Source organism: Staurois parvus, unplaced genomic scaffold (assembly GCF_062004578.1).
Source record: "Staurois parvus isolate SC_StPar_1 unplaced genomic scaffold, SC_StPar_1.0 ptg000813l, whole genome shotgun sequence".
NCBI lineage: Eukaryota > Metazoa > Chordata > Amphibia > Anura > Ranidae > Staurois > Staurois parvus.
This window is the reverse complement of record NW_028318609.1, coordinates 3132455-3156427: the sequence shown is the minus strand read 5'-3', so window position 1 is coordinate 3156427 and position 23973 is coordinate 3132455. Positions and strand designations below refer to the sequence as shown.

Sequence of the window (23973 nt, the reverse complement as noted above, 5' to 3'; positions counted from 1 at the left end):
GGCGGGAGGGTAAATACTGGAATGGGGATTGTGATGAAATATGATTTTTTTATATTGTATGTTGTTGGTTTCATAGGGATTTTTGTAATATTGGGGGGAAAAAAAAATGAATAAAGATACAATAAAAAAAAAAAAAAAAAAACACGGACACTGTACTAATGACATTGGGCAGGAAGGTGTTAACATCTGGGTCGATCAAAGGGTTAACTGTGTGCTGTGTGTGTAAACATGCTACTGTGTATTTCTCTGTTGTGCAGAGAAAACCACAGCAGCATGTTACTGCTGGCAGGAGAGAGATTTGTGTTGTTTACACACAGGTCTCTCCCGTCACTATTCCTTGGCGATTGCCGGCAGGGAATCTCCAGCCAGGACCTGGTGATCGACATCTGTAGCCGCCAATGATGGCGCGGGTAGGACAGCGTGCGTGCCCTCTACCCGGAAATGCAGTCACGTATATATACACGTGTTTTTGCGCAGCACTGCTGCCCTGTATCAGTAGTTCTGCTATAGGGCAGGTAAGGAAGCGGTTAAACAAACCACAGCGTATAAATTATAATGCTTCACAGCATGTAATGTTCCAATATAACCTAAACTAAAGAATAAATGTAACAGCAGACGATAGAGAGAATGAACTGAATCATGGAGCTCTGTTCTATTTGTATTTTAAGTGGGAATTTGTGAGGATATAATTAGGAGCTAATATTGCTGGCTTGTATTTAAAAGTGTGGGATGTACTTTTCACACTTTACTAGATACATGTTTGTTCCATGTCCGTGACACTTCAGTAAGTGAATCCAGAATGAGAACGAGTGCACTGGAGCATGCATCTTTAAGGCTAGGTTCACATATGTGCGGGTGGTGCGGCTGCGGATCCGCACGAAAATCCGTGCACCCGCATCACCCACACAGAAGAATGCGGACCTGCGGGCGGGTGCAATTAATTCTAATGGCACGCCGTCCGCACTGGAAATCGCAACCGTACTGGGAACCGAGATTCCCATGCGGGCTGTGTTTTCAGAAGAAGTGCAGGGACTTCTTCCCTGCATGTCCCAGGGCACCGGAGTTCATTCAAATGAATGGGCTCTGGTACCTGCGCAAAACGTGGCCAGCAGGAACGCGGATATGTGAACTAGGGGTAAAAAGGTCCACAATGGGTGCTCCAATATTTCAATGCTCATAGTTACAAAGAAATGGATTCCTGTATAAAAGCCCCAACAGTGGTTAGGTGAAGTAGCTTTGGAAGGACTTTTCTTTGCAAGAATGTGATAGAAACCAGTATGAAACTAAGAAATGTAGATACATGCTGGTAGAACATGACACCACGTTTACAGTTACAGACTGAAAAAAAAACAGTGTTGTCTTCTCTGAACCCAACCTGGAGACAGGACAGTGAAAGAACAGCAAGAGACTGAGGAGGTCATCACTTTATTCTGTCGCCTTATTCTTCCTCAGTATGGTTGCATGCAACAAACTTGACTGGCTTCCAGTCCTGCCCCTTCCTCCTTCAGTCGGAGCTCTACTGTGCACAGGATTGGAGGATACTGATACTAAAGCTGTCTATATGCTGTTAAGGGCCGGTTCATACCATAGAAACGCAGTACAGATGCGTTTTGGTGCATTTTCTCCCTCATTTTTTCTTTACCTTAAATAAGGACATGTGTGTGTTCCGGTGCATTTTACTGCGTTCCAGCACAGTTCAGTGCAGAAAAAATGTAGCATGTTCTACTTTTTTGTCTGGAACTGGAACTGACCACACTGGTGTGAACTATGTTATTGGAAATAACCTACTATCCATGCGTTTTTGATGCAGAAAAAAAAAACCCACAATGGACTGCATATGGTGTTTAACAGCCCTTGGAAAAACAGATTCCTATATCCACACCAGGAACGGACTGACCATTGGGGAACTCAGGCACTGCCCGAGGGCCCGGGGTTAGTAGGGGCCCCATGAGATGTCCCTGGTTCCTTTCATAGGCTTTTTTGGGTATGGTTTGAGTGTGGGCGAGGACACAGGGGCCCCATGATCCCCTATTGCCCGGGGGCCCCATGAGTTGTCAGTCCACACCTGATCCACACAAATCCACAGAATACACTGATCACGGAGTAGCTGATTGGGTGCAGCTGCTGATTGATACGCTTTCCAGCATGTCCCTTCAGCAGAAGTCAGTTAAACAATTAGCTACTGTCAGGCGGGGACAGAGAGAACACTGATCAGAGTTTGGCCAGTCCCTGCTGAACTGGCCACATTTCCATCACTGTATAGCCAACATAAGTCCAAGTCAGGTACATACACTAGCTGCATTTAAAAATAAAATGATAAAATGTAGTGATTGATAAATTAATAATTATCTTCAATAATTATTGTTTTCTATATATGCTCAGCACACATTACACATAGCAAGCACAGCACAACCATTACAGCTGGAGCAGAACTTGGCTGACTGGTTTTCTAAGGTGATCAGGGTAAAAAAAAAAAAAAAAAAGAAAAAAGAAAAAACCACCATGGTATAGTTAGTAAAGTACTTAAATAATCTCTTACTCATAAAGGATAATGCACATTGGGGTATGCAGTGTCCTACTTAACATTTGCTATCACAGATTGGCAAAAAAGGATATACTTCTTTAATGCATTCATCTCTATATGTTGCAGATGTATTACAAAGTCCCAATCAATACTAGAACCTACCTCCAGCAGTCTCTGTGTGTGCTGTAAGTGCTGGACTGCAGCCGCTATGGTTTTCCTGTTGAGAGCCAGTCGTAGAAAATACCTTCCTCTTCCTTGTGCAGTTAAAACCTTAGTACAGGCAATAGTACTTTGTATCATGACGGAGAGGTGTGATAGCCTGTTAGGCAGGAATGCAAAAAAAGAAATTAAATATGAATGTCTTTTAAATAAGAACATCAGTCTCCTAAGGCCTCATGTACACATGAACTCCCCTGGATCTTAAGCTCTCCTGGTAGCAGAGAAATACTAAACGTGGCAAAACCGTGTGTAAACATGGTACCGCGCTTCATCGCATTTACCCACGTTAAGCCGTGCTTAGCGCTTGGAAATTTAATAATTTGATTGGCCGCAGTATATTCCATTGCCATGGATAAACGGCAAAGCGCTAAACGCGGCTAGCGTTTAGACACATTTAGCTGTATTTTTGCTGCGTTTAGTGTATTTTGGTCAAAACTTTCCTCTCCTGAGCACAATTCTTCTCCTAAACTCTGGTAAAAGCCTATGTGTACATGGACACATTGGCTTTTGTAGATTTTAGTTCAGGGGCTTTGGCGAAAAAAAAAAAAAAGGCAAAATGTCTGTACCATACATTCTGAATATCGAAATGCTATATAGTCACATAGTAAATCACAGGGTAAGTGAGCGCTAGAGTAAAATTATAAATAAGTTGAAAGGAAAAAACAGCAGCTGAACACCAAAAAGGCACCATATAAACCTCCAGAATGATCAGAATAAAGCAAGGTGCAGCGCTAAAATGTTATGTTAAGATATATGGACATGTAATATTCAAACATCTTCATATAAAAAAATACAATAAAATAACATAAACCGATATCAAGGTGCAAGTAAAAACGTCACCTAATGGTGACTATAGGTGATTGGGCACTAGACCAAATACAGTCTATAGTGTGAGTAGAAAAGATCCCAAATGATCTTCAAAAATCCAATGGCTGGATCCGTGGATGAGGTGATGGATGTATAAAGATTGCGCACTCACCAGATACGCAATCTCAATGCGCATTTAGGGTAGATAATCTCAGGACATCAAGGATCCTTATGTGGGTCTGGTCAGATCTGGTCAAATGCCCCTCACTGCTTGGTAGTGCTGCCACGTTTGGAAATAGCCACTCTGCAGGTGTAAATGGCTCCCACCAGAGCTCAAAGAACAAAAGGAGGCCAGATAGTGTGATATCCTTATGGTAAGGAGTGTTTATTCCAAAAAGGTACAGGAAGGAGCAAGAAAAAATACTGACCCATACATATGCAAATGGCCGCCGGGGCCCTCGTGGCGCCGGTCGGCGTGACGTCACACCGCTGTTGCCGCTGCCTGACAGCGGTACGACGTCACGCCGACCGGCGCCACGAGGGCCCCGGCGGCCATTTGCATATGTATGGGTCCGTATTTTTTCTTGCTGCTTACCATTTGGTCTAGTGCCCAATCACCTATAGTCACCATTAGGTGACGTTTTTACTTGCACCTTGATATCGGTTTATGTTATTTTATTGTATTTTTTATATGAAGATGTTTGAATATTACATGTCCATATATCTTAACATAACATTTTAGCGCTGCACCTTACTTTATTCTATATAGTCACATAGTTAGTCTGGGTGAAGTAGGTGAAGTCTGCGTGAATTCACGTGGTGCGTGACGATACGCATGGGGAGGAGCGTGGTGATGTCAGAGCCAGAACGCCATCAGCACAGTAGGAGACACAGCTTGGTGCATTGTTACATCTTTACCACTACTTTTATACTGCGTTTTCTATTAATGTTACCATGTAAGTGTATTTTAATAAACTTTTAATGAGTTTTTAGCTATACCGCTAAAAGGTCCTTTTGGATGATACAGTGGCCATATATGAGGGGAGGATTATCCATAGAAGAGAGATCTTTATTTTACCCCCCACTAGCAGGGGAGATGCCTGGTTGCCCTGTTTCTTATACGAGTCCACACATGGAAGTGAGGGTCCACCTATATTACATGCTCACCGTGGTGGTCTATACCATTTAAAGATTTACAGCACCGGGATTGTGGGCTCTCTCGCCAGTAGAAACATTTTTTTTTTTACGTCAAGATTTGCTGAAGAGTTGTTTTTCCTTCACTTTCTTTCTTTTGGACTTTCACGTTTAAGTTTCACATATGTGGTTTTGGACTTTTTGTTATGGTTTTTATGTTTTAATGATTTTGGAGCAGCGCAACTCTACACACTAGTTTTCTATTCTTCACATGTGACGAACACGCATTATATGCAGCAGCTTGCATTCATTTGTGTTTTGTTCTTGATATATTTGGCAGCACACAATTTTTTCACTTTACACATACATATATATATATATATATAAAATATATATTCATTGACTTAAACCCAAAAACCCACAATTATAGTGAAAAGATCAAAACCCAAAGAGATTACCCAAAAAATAAAAAATATCAAATATATATATAAAAGAACAAAAATAAATAAAGTCCCAATATGCAAAGTGTCCAAACAATGTGTCCAAACAAAGATCAATTTCTTGATAGGAAGACGCTTCCTACTCCACTGAAGAAGATGCAAATCAATCACAGGTGCTCTTCAAATACCTCAAAAAACAAAATCTCAACATAGTATATTACCTTTTAAATCCCAGAACTAAAATGCCACACGTGTATCATGCAAAAAAAACACTCCAGTGTCACAGCACTCGTGAGAGAAAAAAAAAAAAAAAAAAAAAAAATTTAAATTTTAAATATCACTGCAAACTATATATAAAGTGCATAATTACCCTTAAACAAACAAATTCCAGTTTGTAATCAACCACATATGTACAGAGTGTCCTTAGATTGGTATCCTCTTGTTCCTCAGGACCTCACAAACAGACCAGGAATCAGTATGTGAATTATAATCATTTATAAAATTTATTGTAGCCACTTACATATAAAAACGATAAGATCAGCAAGACAGCATCCAACTCCTCATGCCCAGTATGCGATCCCCTTTCTGTGTGTAGAGGGTCTCCCGATCACCAGGTAATTCCCCCTTGCTACTCCTATCCAGCACTATCACTTTGTAGCTCTGGGGGACACCTGAAGTGCACCGTTACTCTCCAGACCTCCAACACACAGGGATTCCAGAATCCAAAATGGCTGCCGCAGCACTTCCGGGAACGTCACGTGCCCTGGACGCGTTTCGTCTCTTCTGGACTTTGTCAACAAGGATACGGACATAAGGTTCCAGTTCTTTAAGTACCCACTCCTAACCTGGCGGAAATACCTCAGCGGCCATCTTACAAAGTGGAAAATTGAGATGAATGACTACCACAGCTGATATATCATGCTAGATAGTCATCCCCACCCCATAGCTCTCATATATATTAAGGAATATAATAAGGAACGTTTTGTTGCTAAAGGGTATGATCAGGATTCTCTAGAGAAGATGAGATATGCAGTAAGTAGAAAGTATTTAGGAGATGGGAAGGAGAAGAGAAATATTAAGAAAAAAAGGAGGGAGGGGAAAAGTTCAATGGAATATGCTTTTATCTCCAAATTTAGTTGCCAGTATAGGGAAGTGGAGAATGTCATTAGAAAATATTGGCCGATGTTACACAAAGATGATATTCTAGCCAAGACGCTACCTGAGAAACCTTCGTTTATATATAGAAAAAGTGATAACTTGAGGGGCCTATTAGTAAAAGGGATTATCTCCCTCCCTAGAAAATCACGGATGTTTGGATTAACAGGTTTCTTCCCATGTAGGAAGTGTAGGATATGTAAAACGACTGGTATTAAAGTGAAAAAGATCTCCACACTTAAATCTACAGTTACGGGGGAGGAGTTTATGATCAAGAAGTTTATAACATGCAATAGGAAGTATGTCACCAACTTGTTGGAATGTCCCTGTAAAATCCAATACGTGGGTAGAACGAAAAGAGATCTTAAAATTCGACTTAAAGAACATGCGGGGAACATAAAAAAAGGAAGGAAGGAACATAGTGTTTCAAAGCATTTCCGTGATTTTCACAATTCGGATCCTAGTGTTCTGAGTTTTTGTGGTATTGATATTCTTGATACTCATTGGAGGGGATGTAATAAAGTACAGGAAATATCCCGTAATGAAAGAAACTTTTTGGATCTTTAAACTTAATACCTTGAAACCTAGGGGTCTTAATATTGATTTGGATTTAAATTGTTTTATTTCTGATTTGTAATTTTAATTTTTTTTTTTTTTTTTTTTAAATGTAATTTTTTTTTTTTTTTTTTTTTATTTTAATTTAGATTTTTTAGCATGTACTTCTTATATTCTTTAATATTTTATAATTTTTGTGAATGATTTTATTATTTGTAGATTTTTATAATCAATGGTGAAGGGGTGGTGTTACCCCCGACCTTATGGTTATTTAAAATTGTTCTTTCAGTTTCCAAAATGGTTGCAGGTGGTTTAATTATCCTTGGGACTGAAGTATGGCTTGAGGTTAACTTAGGGATGAGAGCTATGGGGTGGGGATGACTATCTAGCATGGTATATCAGCTGTGGTAGTCATTCATCTCAATTTTCCACTTTGTAAGATGGCCGCTGAGGTATTTCCGCCAGGTTAGGAGTGGGTACTTAAAGAACTGGAACCTTATGTCCGTATCCTTGTTGACAAAGTCCAGAAGAGACGAAACGCGTCCAGGGCACGTGACGTTCCCAGAAGTGCTGCGGCAGCCATTTTGGATTCTGGAATCCCTGTGTGTTGGAGGTCTGGAGAGTAATGGTGCACTTCAGGTGTCCCCCAGAGCTACAAAGTGATAGTGCTGGATAGGAGTAGCAAGGGGGAATTACCTGGTGATCGGGAGACCCTCTACACACAGAAAGGGGATCGCATACTGGGCATGAGGAGTTGGATGCTGTCTTGCTGATCTTATCGTTTTTATATATGATTATAATTCACATACTGATTCCTGGTCTGTTTGTGAGGTCCTGAGGAACAAGAGGATACCAATCTAAGGACACTCTGTACATATGTGGTTGATTACAAACTGGAATTTGTTTGTTTAAGGGTAATTATGCACTTTATATATAGTTTGCAGTGATATTTAAAATTTAAATTTTTTTTTTTTTTTTTCCTCTCACGAGTGCTGTGACACTGGAGTGTTTTTTTTGCATGATACACGTGTGGCACTTTAGTTCTGGGATTTAAAAGGTAATATACTATGTTGAGATTTTGTTTTTTGAGGTATTTGAAGAGCACCTGTGATTGATTTGCATCTTCTTCAGTGGAGTAGGAAGCGGTTTCCTATCAAGAAATTGATCTTTGTTTGGACACATTGTTTGGACACTTTGCATATTGGGACTTTATTTATTTTTGTTCTTTTATATATATTTGATATTTTTTATTTTTTGGGTAATCTCTTTGGGTTTTGATCTTTTCACTATAATTGTGGGTTTTTGGGTTTAAGTCAATGAATATATATTTTATTAGTACTTCAGGGGAAGGATATTGATATGACTTTAAGGGATTTCTTGAGCATTTTATATATATATATATATATATATATATATATGTGTGTGCTGATTTATACTTATTTTATATATATATATATATATATATATATATATATTACACACAGCTCCAGAAAATAAAAGGGACACTTTGAAAACACATCAGTTCTCAATGGGGAAAATAGGAACGTAAGGATGCCCCATCATTTGATGGAAATGAAAATTATCAACCTACAGAAGACTGAATTCAAAGACACCCAGAAAATCAAAGTGAAAAAAATGATGCAGCAGGCTAGTCCATTTTGCTGAAATTTCATTGCAGCAACTCAAAATGGTACTCAGTAGTTTGTATGGCCCCCACATGCTTGTATGCATGCCTGACAACGTCGGGGCATGCTCCTAATGAGACAATGGATGGAGTCCTGGGGTATTTCCTCCCAGATCTGGACCTGGGCATCACTGAGCTCCTGGACAGTCTGAGGTGCAACCTGGTGGCGTTGGATGGATCGAAACATGATATCCCAGAGGTGTTCTACTGGATTTAGGTCAGGCGAGCGTGGGGGCCATTCAATGGTATCAATTCCTTCATCCTTCAGGAACTGCCTGCATACTCTCACCACATGAGGCCAGGCATTGTCTAAAGGAGCAGATACCAGTCTTGCTAATGGGTTAAGGACCTTCTACAGCCCTGTCCAGCTCTCCTAGAGTAAATGTCTGTCTCCTGGAATCTCCTCCATGCTCTTGAGACTGTGCTGGGAGACACAGCAAACCTTCTGGCAATGACACGTATTGATGTGCCATCCTGGAGGAGTTGGACTGCCTGTGCAACCTCTGTAGGGTCCAGGTATCACCTCATACTACCAGTAGTGACACTGACCCTAGCCAAATGCAAAACTAGTGAAAAAAAAAAAAAGTCCGGAAAGATGGAGTAGGGAAAAAAATGTCACTGGCCTCCACCTGGAAAACCATTCCTGTTTTGGGGGTCACCTCAGTGTTGCCCATCTAGTGCACCTGTTGTTGATTTAATTAACATCAAAGCAGCTGAAACTGATTATGAACACCTCCCCGCTGTTTAACTGACCATACAAATATCCCAGATGTTTACCTGACTTGATGCTATACTCTGACTAAAAAGTGTGTGTATTTATATATATATATATATATATATATATATATACACATATACACATACACATATACACACACACACTGCTCAAAAAAATTAAAGGAACACATATATACATGCACATAAATACATACATACACACACAGTATATTGTCAAAGGTTTTGGTCGGCCTGCCTTTACAAACACATGAACTTGACTGGCGTCCCAGTCTTAGTCCGTAGGGTTCAATATTGAGTTGGCCCACCTTTTGCATCTATAACAGCTTCAACTCTTCTGGGAAGGCTGTCCACAAGGTTTAGGAGTGTGTCTATGGGAAGGTTTGACCATTCTTCCAGAAGCGCATTTGTGAGGTCAGGCACTGATGTCAGACGAAAAGGCCAGGCTCACAGTTTCGGCTCTAATTCATCCCAAAGGTGTTCCCTTCACTGGAACTAGGGGGCCAAGCCCAACCAATGAAAATCAACCCCACACCATAATCCCCCCTCCACCAAACTTTATACTTGTAACAATGCAGTCAGGCAAGTACCGTTCTCCTGGCAACCGCCAAACTCAGACACATCCATCAGATTGCCAGACAGAGAAGCGCGATTCATCACTCCAGAGAACATGTCTCCACTGCTCTAAAGTCCAGTGGTGACGTGCTTTACACCTCTGCATTTGACACTTTGCATTGCACTTGGTGATTTAAGGCTTGGATGCAGCTGCTCGGCCATGCAAACCCATTCCATGAAGCTCTCTATGCACTGTTGTGCTAATCTGAAGGCCACATGAGGTCTTTAGCTATTGACTCTGCAGACAGTTGGCGACTTCTGTGCACTGTGCGCCTTCAGCATGCACTGACCCCGCTCTGTCATTTTACGTGGCCTACCACTTTGTGGCTGAGTTTCTGTTGTTCCCAGTTCCTTCCACTTTGTTATAATACCACGAACAGTTGACTGTGGAATATTTAGTAGCAAGGAAATGTCACAGATGGACTTATTGCACAGGTGGCAACCTATCACGATACCACGCTTGAATTCACTGAGCTCCTGAGAGTGACCCATTCTTTCACAAATGTTTGTAGAAGCAGTCTGCATGCCTAGGTGCTTGATTTTATACACCTGTGGCCAGAGGTGATTGGAACATCTGAATCCAATGATTTGGAGGGCTGGCCCAATACGTTTGGCAATAAAGTATTGCCAAAACACACATGTAGTGCGGGAAACGCAGCAATCGCTGTGCATTTCCCACACCGCATTACAATCACACTTTTTTTTCTGACTTGCTGTGAGTGTCAATACAATGTGAATGACGTTGCAAATGCTATATGATGATATGGTACACGACTAAGCAAACCATTTGCAGTGGGGATCAAGAAAAAGTGCATGCATGTATTTAGGTGCTATGCGGTGTGAATTGAGCATACTCAAAATGAATCACATTTGAAATGCAGTGCAGTTCCTGTACAATTCACATGTGAGCTATGATGTGAACCGGGGCTAAGCCTTGGCTTATGTAATTGACTCTCGGACCTGTGGAAATCGCCTTCACACGCTGAACTGCCCTCCATCAATGGTTACCAACCATGCCACGTTTTGGTTCACACCTGCCACAGGTATCCTGCTGAGGAAGATCCTCTATCCAGTGCCAGTAATCTCTTCTTCTTAACCCCATAACCCCACCTGGAAGAAACAAAAAAGGTATAAAAATAAAAATGTACTATATATATCCTATTCATTTTTAGGATTATGAAGTTGGCCATAGATGGGTAGAATTTTGAAGGAAAATTCTTAGAAAAGGAATGTTCCAAGAAAGTTTGTTTGTTTTTCTAATCATTGGAGGGATCAAATAGACAATCGTTTTCGACTGAAGTGACAAGACAATTCAAAGGAGCAGGATGGAAAACTTATTGAATGAAAGAATTTCTAACAGTGCATGTGGGTTTTCATCTGGTAAAATCCATTCTCTCCAGAATCAAATGTTGAACGTATATAAACGCTTTCAAATTGAATGTTTTGAGAATTTTCCTAAGAACTTTCATTCTAAATTCTATCTATCTCTGGCCAGCCAAATATAAACCACTAGTACTGAAAGAACAATTTAATTGGGAATTAAAGTAAAGTGTTACTGAACCCAACACAGTAAAATCAGTCTGTATATGTGGTAAAGCATGCTTGATATACTCAACCTGTATATGTGGTAAAGCATGCTTGATATACTCAGATTAACCTAAGGGGTTAATCTGCTGCATTGTGTAAAAAGGCTGTCTTCTCTGATCCTCTCCTTCTTCCAGTGTCCCACTCTTATCCCCTGATAAGACATATCATGTGGAGAAACTCTGCACATGCTCAGTTTGGTGTGTTTTGCTAGACAGGTTTTTTTTTTTCTTGAGAGAGTGCATGTGTTCTGGACTGTGCTGATTGGCCCTGTGCTGACAGAGGTCAGAGGCTCTGCATCCTCCTAGAGCAGAAAGAAAACTCCTCCTACAAGGTTAACCAGTGCTCAGCTGGACACTGATAGAAGTCACAAGACTGCTATATACTGCTGATAAGAAAAGGTATTTAGTAGTTTGTTTACTAAAATTATTGCATTTCCATGTCGTGTGTACTGGGGGAGAGCAGATATAGTGAATGCAGGGTCTGGAGTTTAGTAACACTTTAATGTTACCAGGATGGCTCCTTCCAAGCAATTCATGGTCAGCACCAAAATCTATGATTCCTCTGCATACAATATGACTGCATTGGGCGGTGAGCAATTATTATACAGGATTGATATAGCGCCAACAATTTGCGCAGCACTTTACAATACAAGGGAGACAGTACAATTACAATACATTTCAGTACAGAAGGAATAGGAGGGCCCGGCTCGTGGAACTTACAATCTAAAGTAAGGGGGAGATGATACAAAAGTTGATAGCTGCAGGGGATGATCAGGTGGAGATGATTCAAGTACAGTTCTTAGGTGGAGGTGGGGTAGGCTTCCCTGAATAAGTGAGTTTTCAAAGCTCGCCTACAGGCAGACTGGGTGGGGGCTGAACGGACATATTGTGGTAGGGAGTTCCAGAGGATGGGAGAGGCTCTGGAGAAGTCCTGGAGGTGAGCGTGGGAGGAGGTGATGAGGGAGCTAGAGAGGAAGATGTCTTGGGAGAAGCAGAGTGGGCGATTTGGGCTATATCTGCAGATGAGGTTGGTGATGTAGCTAGGGGCAGTGTTGTGGATGGCTTTGTAAGCTGTGGTTAGTATTTTGAATTTTATACGTTGGGTTAGTGGAAGCCAGTGAAGGGATTGGCAGAGAGGGGCAGCAGTTGCTGATCAGTTGGTAAGGTGTATGAGTCTAGCAGCAGCATTTATAATAGAATGAAGGGGGGATAGCCTGTGTAACCATAGACCAGTGAGGAGGAAGTTGCAGTAATCAAGGTGGGATATAACCAAGGCGTGGATAAGTTGTTTTGTGGTGTCATTGGTCAGAAAGGGGTGGAATTTGGAAATGTTCTGGAGGTTGAGGCGGCAGGATTTAGCCAGCGAGTGGATGTGGGGCCCAAAGGAGAGGTCAGAGTCTAGGATTACACCTAGCACCCTGGCATGAGGGGAAGGACCAATGGTTGTGCTGTTGATCTTAATGATAAAGTCGTGAGAGGGGGATCGGGGGGGAGGAAATATTACAAGCTCAGTTTTGGAATATTGAATTTAAGGTAGTGATGTGACATCCATGCTGATATGTCGCTTAGATTTGTGATACATGAGGAGTTTGAGGGGGTGAGCTGGGGAGTGGAGAGATAGATCTGGGTGTCATGAGCATAGAGGTGGTATTGGAAGCCATGGGAGGTTATCAATTGGCCCAGGGAGGAGGTATAGAGAGAGTAAAGGAGGGGCCCAAGGACAGAACCTTGGGGTATCCCAACAGAAAGGGGAGAGGAGCGGAGGAGTTGTATGTGACACTGAAAGTGAGCTGAGAAAAGTAAGAGGCGAACCAGGAGAGAGCAGAGTCACGGAGGCCGATGGAGTGGAGTTTACTGAGGAGGAGCGGGTGGTCGACTGTGTCAAAGGCAGCGGAAAGGTCAAGTAGTATGAGTATGGAGTAATGGCCGTTGCTTTCGGCAGTTAGTAGGTCATTAGTGAGTTTTAGTAGGGCAGTTTCTGTGGAATGTTGTTGGCGGAAGCCAAACTGTCGGGGATCAAGAAGGTTGTTGTCGGTGAGGTAGCAGTTCATACGGTTGTGAACAAGGCGCTCGAGAAGCTTGGAGGCAAACGGGAGCAGGGAGAGGGGTCTTAAGTTATCCAGACAGGTGGGGTCCAGAAAGGGTTTTTTGAGAATGGGGGTAACCAGTGCATGTTTAAGGTTGGTGATGTAGCTAGGGGCAGCGTTGTGGATGGCTTTGTTGAATTTTATACGTATTATAGAGCAATATTCAGTCCTTTAGCTAAAATTAAAAACTTACAGAAATTGAAATGTGTCCTATCTAAACCTAGATCAAAAAATATTGGAGTCAGATTTTAAACTTTTTGATTGGACAAGGAGGAGATTGTGACATCACCACCCCGCCTCTCCACTTCATCCAATCAGAGAGTTCAGAATTATAAATAGGAATGCTAGGTTTTAGGAGTAAGGGATAATTCTAAGGTAGACAATCTGTTCTGGACATCTTACTCTTGATTCCTTTACGCAGGATCATCTCGATGACATCGCACAGCGGAGTCACACATGGGGAATCATCCGTGATAGTATCAGAACCAGCCGTCTGCAGTTCAAGGACGCACACTGCGAAGAAAATACATTATATTGTAAAGCGCTGAGCAAACTGTTGGCGCTATATAAATCCTGTATAATAATACATCTATAAAATTAACGAGCCCGCTAAACCACACAAGTAATAGTGCTGAGCTTCCACGTTGTAATTCCTGATAATGTCCATCAGACCAAAGTAAAAAAAAGTTATGAGATTGAATAGACCAGAGCAATCGGTCACTCGCATTCCACCCCAAAGCCGCAAACTGCTGTAGAAAACGATTACAGCCACTATTATACCAATTCATTTCCACCCCAGTTTGAGATTTTCAAACTATAGATGGCTGAATGTCGTGGACTATTCTGTACAGTTGTATATTCAATCGGGGGGCCAGTGGGATGCCGGCTTGTCCTCAGTTGGCAGGACTTACTTGACTCGGTCAATGTGGCGCAAATGTGATGGCACTTTCCTCTCCTTTCTATATAGGTAAGGAACGGTAAGGCAAAGTTTACACTAGTGGCAAACATTACCACCCCTCTAAAAAACAATCTGTGGAGGATCGCTTTTCAAGCATGGAGCGGATTTGTTGCCTCCTCACTACTGTTTTAACCCTGTGAAGCCCACACCACAAGCACCGGCACTGCATGTGGTTTAAAGGAGGTGGAAGTACAACCCTATTTACTTGACTGGGTCACACTCAGTGCTGCTGGGATTATTATTTCTGCCATGGCCGCAAAGCGCAGCATTGCGGCTGCAGCATGCGTACAACCCTGTCTAGCTGCCTTTGCAACGTATGGGGGAAATGGGGTGGTAAAAACATAGCTCAACCACCTATTTTTACCCCTGACCACAAGTGTAAATAAGTCCTAAACATTTCAGCCAGCAATTTTTTTTTTTAAGCCACTGAAATCAGCTGGTCTCAGCTTGGGTTCACACAGCGGTTTCTGTGCACCGCATCACAATCGCACCCCGTTCATGCGAACCGCTGCGGGTGTGTATGTTAAGTTAATAACACCCTGAAATCGGTTTACAAAACACCATGAGATGTTCAGAATCGGATAGCATGGGTGTGAATGCCCAAGTGATCCGATTCTAGTGCAGACCAAGAAAAAGGGTTCTGCACCTTTTTGGTGTGGATGCAGTTCGATTTGAGCCATACAAAATGTATGGCTCAAATTGCACCGAACAGAATTCACATGTGATTCGCACAGGAATGCAATGCGATTCCTGTGCGAATCACATGCGATATGCCGCACCAAAGAAGTGTGAACCCAGGCTAAGAATATACTAGGTGCTGTAATCTATAGCAGGTGGCCTTCCCTTCTAATATGAATTCCAATACTTGTCCCGCAACCAAAGCAGACACAAAGAAGAAAAGCGACAGACCAGTCCAATGTATTACCCTACGGGTGTTATCGTTGAATATTTTCCATGTTAACATGCCTTGCAACATTCACGTGTTATGAACCGTCAGCAGATTCCTACAACAGGAATAACAGGTGTATGTGAACAACAAATGAATGACAGGCGTAGAGCGAAGCATCTACACTCAGATAAGTGTTCCAGGTGCACATACGCCTGCGATTCATGCGACAGGAATCCACTGTCTGTTCAGAATTGCCCTTGTTAAGATAGCCCAGAAAATTTTGTAGAGGCTACCAATGCACCACAATTTTTTTTTTTTAATAGCAGATATCACAAGAAGAATGCAGTGCCTACAGGCACCTGGTCTATTCAGAATGAATGTCACCACAATGCAGCACACGTAGCTTTATCTGTTATCATGGCTAGTAGTAATCCATGGTAAAACGCACATCACCACAATGCAAAAGTCTGCATGGGTCCTTACAGAACATCTGTTATGGCAACCAATGATGCCCAGACCGCTGTACCGGCTGCAAAGGCAGCGACAGGTCATCACCCACAGAGAGAAGTACAGTGGGAGTGGGGGGGGGGGGGGTTAGTACATGCTGTCAACATATTTTCCTCTCCTAGTCTGCAATACAGGAGTCTACATGAGGCAAAGACTAAAGCATCAGCCTGGGTTCACACTGATGTGGCGCGGCATATCACATCTGATTCCCACAGGAACCACATCGAATTCCTGTGCAAATCACATGTGGATTCTGTGTGGTGCGATTTGGCGATTTGAGCCATACATTTTGTATGGCTCTAATCACACCGCATCTGCAACAAAATAGTGCAGGACTCTTTTTTTCTGTGTGCATAGAATCGGATCGCATGCGATCCAATTCTGCACATCATACCGCATTTTGCAAACCGATTTTAGGGTGTTGTTAACCTAACATACACACCCGCAGCGGTTCACATGAACGGGGTGCGATTATGATGCGGTGCCGAATTCGCACAGAAACCGCTGCGAATTCCGCACTGCATCAGAGTGAACCCGGGCTCAAAGTATTTCCATCAATGGCATTTAAAATATATTCTAGTAATGCATGACTGCAGTATATGGTTTCTTTTTTTTTTTTTTTTTTTTTTAACTAAGATTTAAAGCTTTATGGAACTTTCAGTTTAAATAAACTAAATTTTAAAGCATCAGAACAAAAATGTCACGCAATAACCCCCGCCATCGGTGTCAACGGAAGCAATAATAATCCCAGCCATCGGTGTCAGCGGACACAATAACCCCCGCCATCGGTGTCAACGGAAGCAATAATAATCCCAGTTATCGGTGTCAGCGGATGCAATAACCCCCACCATCGGCGTCAGCGGAAGCAATATTAATCCCAGCCACCGGCGTCAGCGGACGCAATATTAATCCCCGCCAACGGCGTCAGCGGACGCAATAACCCCCGCCAACGGCGTCAGCGGACGCAATAACCCCCGCCAACGGCGTCAGCGGACGCAATAACCCCTGCCAACGGCGTCAGCGGACGCAATAACCCCCGCCAACGGCGTCAGCGGACGCAATAACCCCCGCCACCGGACGCAATAACCCCCGCCACCGGACGCAATAACCCCCGCCACCGGACGCAATAACCCCCGCCACCGGTGTCAGCGATGTTAAGCTTTGGCAATAAAACCTGGAAGCTGATTGGTTCCATGCAGAAGTGCATGAGATTCTAAATGAACCAGCTTTAGTAAATAAACCCCAGTGTATCACCTCCTTACCGCCTGAATGTGGGGGGGGGGGGGGGTCTCATTTCTGCCGCTGGCGTGAAGTAAGGCATCACAACATCAGCATGTGTACTCCCCTAGCCGTTGCCTCAGTAGCAATAGGAGGAGCAGTTGAGAGGCAGTAAAAACACAGCTCAATTGCAGGGCTTTACCACCCTTAATAGCAAGTGTGTTTTGTAGTTTTTTTGTCCTGCAGGACAGCACTTCCTCTTTTCTAGCCTAGGTGAGAATGACTCAATTCCACACACATGTAGATGTACTAAAGGGCTCTACATGGCCGTCGGAACCACGCTTCCTCTCATGTATGTGCAAAGACAGTACATCTCAGGATGTTTCTGCAAAAGCATTGGGTAACCTAGCACATGCACAGATGTGTCGAAGGGCTTTGGCAGGTCCCAAGAGCATATCGCCCTTCAGCACATCTGTGTATGTGCCAGGGGTTCAAAGAGGGCCACTCCAGAGGGAGGGGGGTGGAGGCACACTTAGGGGACCAAAGTCCTCCTCTTCCTTACACATAGCTACAAAAGGTCATTGGCAGCTACTCATCTGAAAGGCCGAGGTTACCCATTGCTCAAGGAACCCTATGCCCTGGAGGAGCCCAGATTGAGAAAGAAGTCATGATTTCCATACACTGCACTGATGACGGCCAACAAGCCTGAAACAGCTGTATGCCGTCTGGAAGAAATGGCCCCCTATAATATTCGGCACTATACACCCGCAGTTCTGATTGTGAATCCAGCTAATAGGGTGAGAAGCAATGATTTGTGTAGCCCCGCCCACTGTCCTGAAATGACATCTATTTTTGGGATAGGTGATGGAATGAGGCGTGATCACCTTCTGTTCTAGGAAAGCTTTAACCGCTTCAACGCCGCCCTATAGCAGAGATACTGCTACAGGACGCAATCACGTATATATACTACCCGCGCCGCCATTCGCGGCCTTAGCTGTCAATCAGCAGGTCCCGGCCGGCACCCAGCGATCACTGAGTATCTCCGATGGGGGGGGACAGACCTGTATGTAAACAATACAGATCTCTCCACTGTCAGCTCCTGCACACTGCTTTATATGGCTCTGCTATACAAAGCAAAGCAAAGCGCTGACACAGTGAAACACAGTGAAACACACACACACAGCACACAGTTAACCCTTTGATCGCCCCAGATGTTAACCACTAAGCCCGGGTTCACATACGTGCGGCTCCGTATATCGCATGTGATTCGCACAGGAACCGCACCGCATTCCTGTGCAAATCACATGCGATTTGTGTGTGGTGCGATCGGAGTCATACATATTGTATGGCTCTATTCGCACCGCACCCAAAACATGCAGGACCCTTTTTTGGTCCGCACTAGAATCGGATCACATGGGTATTCACACCTATGCAATCCGATTCTGCACATCACACCGCGTTTTGCGGACTGATTTCGGGGTGTCGTTAACTTAACATACACTCCCTCAGCGGTTCACATGAATTGGGTGCGATTGTGATGCGGTACAGAATTCGCACTGAAAACGCTACAGATTCCACACCGCATCAGTGGGAACCGGGGCTTACTGCCCAGTGTCATTAGTACAGTGTCAGTGCTTTTTATTAGCACTGATCGCTATATTGGTGTCAGATTGTATAGTGTATGACCACCAATAAGGGGATTTTACAATCAGATTGTATGATCACCATAAAGGGGATTGTACAATCAGATTGTATCGTGTAGGACCACCATAAAAGGGGACTTTATAATCAGATTCTATAGTGTAGGACCACCATAAAGGGGATACAATCAGATTGTATGCTGTACGGTCACTGCAAAGGGGATTGTACAATCAGATTATATAGTGTATGGTCACCATAAAGGGGACTGTACAATCAGATTGTATAGTGTAGGACCACCATAAAGGGGATTGTACAACCAGATTGTATAGTGTAGGACCACCAAAGAGGATTGTACAATCAGATCATATAGTGTAGGGTCACCATAAAGGGGATTGTACAATCAGATTGTATGGTCACCATAAAGGGGGCTGTATAATGTGTGCATGCAGCGGTCCCTGCAGGTCTCCCGATCGCTCCCCCTCCTCTGGGCTCTCCCATGCACTGTGCTGCATTTCTGCCCATTTCAGTGCAGATACCAGCTCCCTCCAGTACTCGTCCCCTCCACTGCCCACCCATAGTGTGCTCCATGCCCATAGGGCACCCTGGACTGTCTGTGCCACAGGCATGCAGCCAATCCCGCTGCATGTGATGTGAATGGGCCCTCAGGGACTTGTTTTCGGCATTTCTCACCCGTGGGAACTATCTGCCCAATCTGTGTGCGGTCACACCTGTAGGCCTAGGGGCACTACACACCAGGCTGGGCAGGTTCTGGCACATTCCCATGCATTCACTTTCTGACAGCCCATTCATTTCAGTGGGCTTCCAGTCACACGGGAATGTGCAAAAAGCATGGCAGGCCCGATTGTTTAAAATCAGACCTCACCAAATCGCATCGTGCCATGGTGCCATGCGATTTGGTGGGCGCAAACAGGGGCGGACTGACCATCTGCAAACTCGGGCACTGCCCGAGGGCCCGGGGTCAGTAGGGGGCCCCATGAGATGCCCCTGGTACCTTTTTCATAGGCTTTTTTGAGTTTGGGCAAGGACACAGGGGCCCCACTATCCCTTATTGCCCGGGGGCCCCATGAGTTGTCAGTCCGCCCCTGGGCGCAAATGCACTGCATTTTCTAGTTGCATTTGGGGTGCCATTAACAATTAGTTCCCGTTCACAATCTTGTGATTTGGAATTGCAGGCACTATCCCTTGATGGCACCCCAAACGAGATGAGATTCTGCCGCCATCGTTACACGCCAAACCGCACCTTGACAAATCACGTGAAGCGATTTGCACGCCATGTGACTTGTAAATTGCACCCTATTGTCCGCAATTACAGTGGTCATATGCAAATCGCACCAAAAGTAGTGCATGCACTGCTTTAGAAATTGGTGCGGCTCTGACCAAGTCGTAATGCATAGGCGTGACTTGTCATGATTTGCTAGTTGCAGGACACGGGAAATCGCATGCCAAGTCGCACCCGATGTGACCAGGATGTAAGTTCCCAGTTACACTGGATGCGATTTATAGGCCTTGCGACTCATATGCCAAGTCGCACCCTATTGTCCTCAATTCAAGAGGTTATATCTGAGCGGTTCTGACTTGGTGGGAGCCGCACCGATTTCTAAAGCAGTACATGCATTACTTTATCGACATCTGTATCAGATGTCTCGCAAATCGCACCTGAAATCAGCATGTTATCTGACTTTGAAATCGTGCAACTTCACTGTAAGTCTCAAGAGTTCAAAGTCGGGGTTTGTTGTGACCGAGGTGTTCACACAAACTGCAAGTGAATTACCGCAATTTTGAAAATGTGCTGTGAAAATCCTGCAATTTTGTTTGTGCGATCGCAGTGTTTTTGCTGCGATTGCGGCGTTTTTCCGCACAAACGCATGTTTTCACATTTTAAAGCTAGGTTCACACCTATGCAGTTTGCGTTCGATCCGGTTCTAGTGCTTTTTGTGGTGCATTTTGCATGTTTGCACATGCGGTTGACGCATTTTTTACGAATTTTTCAGGGTTTTTTTGCCGACTTGTTGATGGGCAGATTAAAACACAAAACGCATCAAAAATGCACTACATGCATTTCTGCAGCGTCTCCACTGAAGTCTATTGAACCCAAATGCAACGTTTTGTATTTAAAAAAAGTCCTTGACCCATTCCAAAAAAAGCACCGGGTGAAAACGCAGAGATGTGAACGTGTCCCATAGGTAATTTATTTATTTCAGGTACTTATATAGCGCCATCAATTTACATATATATGTATTGTACATTCACATCAGTCCCTAACCCTCAAGGGGTGTACAATCTAAGGTCCCTAACCCACATTCATACATACATATACAAGGGACAATTTAGACAGAAGCCAATTAATTCACCAGCATGTCTTTGGAGTGTGGGAGGAAACCAGAGTACCCAGAGGAAACCCACGCAGGCACAGGGAGAACATGCAAACTCCAGGCAGGTGGTACTGTGGTTGGGGTTCGAAACAACGACCCTAGTACTGCCAGGCGGAAATGCTAACCATTTAGCCACTGTGCTGCCCTTCATGTTATATGGACTGCTGTGCATTTCTGCAAAATACTTAGGTGTGAACCTAGTCCCTCCACGTGTTTTCAAATCGCAGGCACAAAAGCAGCGATTCCGCCCACAATTTGAAAATGCCTATTGAGACTAGGCTGCATTCACACCCAGTCATTTCGGGAATGTGCAGCAAAGCCACTGAAAATGTGCGTTTTGCTGCACATCTCAGAAATGTGATATTATCCCCCAATTTCAAAGTCACATGTCATTCCGACTTGCGGTGCGACTTGCAAGATATCTGCCTCGATGTCTATGCAAGTCACACCTGAAGTAATGCATGCTCTACTTTAGAAATCGGTGCGGTTCCAACCAAATCAGAATGCGGATCGTTATGATGGTTTTAATTGGGTAACTTGCCATGCGATTTTCAAGTTGCACGGCATGGAAAAAAATCACATGGCAAGTCGCACCCAGCGTGAGCAGGGTGTAATGCTCCATTCACAAGTCGCACCCAGCGTGAGTGGGGTGTAAGGCTCCATTCACAAGTCAAACCCAGTGTGACCGGGGTGTACGGCTCCATTCACAAGTCACACCCAGTGTGACCGGGGTGTAAGGCTCCATTCACAAGTCGCACCCAGTGTGAGCTGGGTGTAAGGCTCCATTCACAAGTCGCACCCCGTGTGAGCTGGGTGTAAGGCTCCATTCACAAGTCGCACCCCGTGTGAGCTGGGTGTAAGGCTCCATTCACAAGTCGCACCCCGTGTGAGCTGGGTGTAAGGCTCCATTCACAAGTCGCACCCCGTGTGAGCTGGGTGTAAGGCTCCATTCACAAGTCGCACCCCGTGTGAGCTGGGTGTAAGGCTCCATTCACAAGTCGCACCCCGTGTGAGCTGGGTGTAAGGCTCCATTCACAAGTCGCACCCCGTGTGAGCTGGGTGTAAGGCTCCATTCACAAGTCGCACCCCTGTGAGCTGGGTGTAAGGCTCCATTCACAAGTCGCACCCCGTGTGAGCTGGGTGTAAGGCTCCATTCACAAGTCGCACCCCGTGTGAGCTGGGTGTAAGGCTCCATTCACAAGTCGCACCCCTGTGAGCTGGGTGTAAGGCTCCATTCACAAGTCGCACCCCGTGTGAGCTGGGTGTAAGGCTCCATTCACAAGTCGCACCCAGTGTGTCAGGGGTGTAAGGCTCCATTCACACCTGAGTGTTGCATTTATGAGCGACAAAAGCGCATATGGCAGCCCATACACTTAAATGGCAGGCAGAATTGTGTGAAAACGGCGATGTCAAGTTCCGCTACGTGATGATGTGAAGGAAGCCTTACCCACTGGTCACACCGATCCAACATTCAAATCTGGAAGTCGCACGATTTCAAAGTCGGATGTCATTCACTTGGGGTGCGACTTGCAAGACATCTGGCTAAATGCCTATACAAGTCGCACATAAAGTATTGCATGCACTCCGACCAGGGGCGGACTGACTATTTGGAAACTCGGGCACTGCCTGAGGGCTCGGGGTCAGTAGGGGGCCCCATGAGATGCCCCTGGTACCTTTTACATAGGCTTTTTTGAGTTTGGGCAAGGACACAGGGGCCCCATGATCCCCTATTGCCTGGGGGCCCCATGAGTTGTCAGTGCACCCCTGACTCCGACCAAGTTGGAATCGCACCGATATGACTGCCTTAATTGCGGACAATAGGGTGCGATTTTGCATGGAAAACCGCATGCCAAGTCGCACCCGCTGTCACCCAGGTCCTAATGATGCCTGAGTGCGCTGCCTGTACAGTGTGGGGATCGCACATGGGGCCCCCACACTCTGGTGTGAAGGGGCCCCTAGGAAGTTTACAATGGAGTGCTGGGTGACTGCAGACTCCCCTCCATAGTGACAGAGCCCCTCCCCCTGTCATCTCAGCCCCCTCCTCTCCCACTGTCATATGTCCCCCCCATACACCGACCTTTCAGTGTGGCCAGCAGAGGCTCCTTCGCTGCCATCCTCCTCCCGGACAGCCGATCACTCCTCCAGCCGGCAGATCACACTCAACCAGCCTGCAGACATCAGCTGAGCGACAGTGCTGACCCCCCTCTTCCTCCTGTGCAATGGAGTGATCCGTGGGGAGCTATGATCAGAGTGGAGGTGGCCGAGGTGTGGTCAGCGCTGCACCTATACGGACCGCTCCAATGGCCCTACCCCCGGGGGGGGGGGGAGCTGGATTACTGCATTCCAGAGCAGGTGTCAGGCTGGCTTCACCCGCTGTCTGTACAGGGCGGTGTAATGACATCTGTCTATAGGGTGCTCCTGTGATTGGTGACTGTATCATGGGGGGAGGGGCTATCATCATCTGAGGATGACAATGACAGATCACCGGTCACACACGCAATTTAATATCGTGCGATTTGCATGTGAGCGCAAATTCAGGCGCGATTTTCAGTCACATCGCTGCGATTTTATATCACACGAATTGCGTGCAATTTTTGAAGACCTTATTGCTACTTGTGAAGATTTTCAAGGATTTCTTGCGATTTGCAGTGCGATTTCCCTTCTATGTATGGGTAATCACACCAAAACTGCAGAAAAAGTAATGCAAGAACTACTTTAGAAATCACACTGCATCAAATCGCACAGGTTAGGACACTGACATTCACTTTCATTAGATGCGATTTCAGCAGCAATTTCAATTCCCAAGTCGCACCTGAAATCGCAGCG

At 44.6% G+C, this 23973-nt stretch overlaps 1 protein-coding gene across 4 annotated transcripts in view; it reads right to left on the bottom strand.

The window, feature by feature from the left end:
• Window positions 1-23544, bottom strand: part of LOC149444142 (uncharacterized) — a 114562-nt gene extending 91018 nt beyond the window's left edge. For 2 of the 4 annotated variants that reach the window (XR_016306552.1, XM_089654899.1), the window contains exons 1-4: window positions 23225-23544; window positions 13944-14054; window positions 10903-10978; window positions 2687-2843 (exon numbers count right to left, since the gene is read on the bottom strand). Coding sequence is in view for 3 of the 4 variants with exons in the window: in XM_089654899.1 (XP_089511025.1) it covers window positions 2687-2843; window positions 10903-10978; window positions 13944-14054; window positions 23225-23261 (381 nt within the window). In the remaining variant the exon portion in view is untranslated. Of the gene's footprint in view, window positions 1-2686; window positions 2844-5644; window positions 5826-10902; window positions 10979-13943; window positions 14055-23224 lie in introns of those variants that run through there. The other 2 variants (XM_089654897.1, XM_089654898.1) reach the window with 2 other exon arrangements.
• Between the last annotated feature and the right edge of the window lie 429 nt (window positions 23545-23973).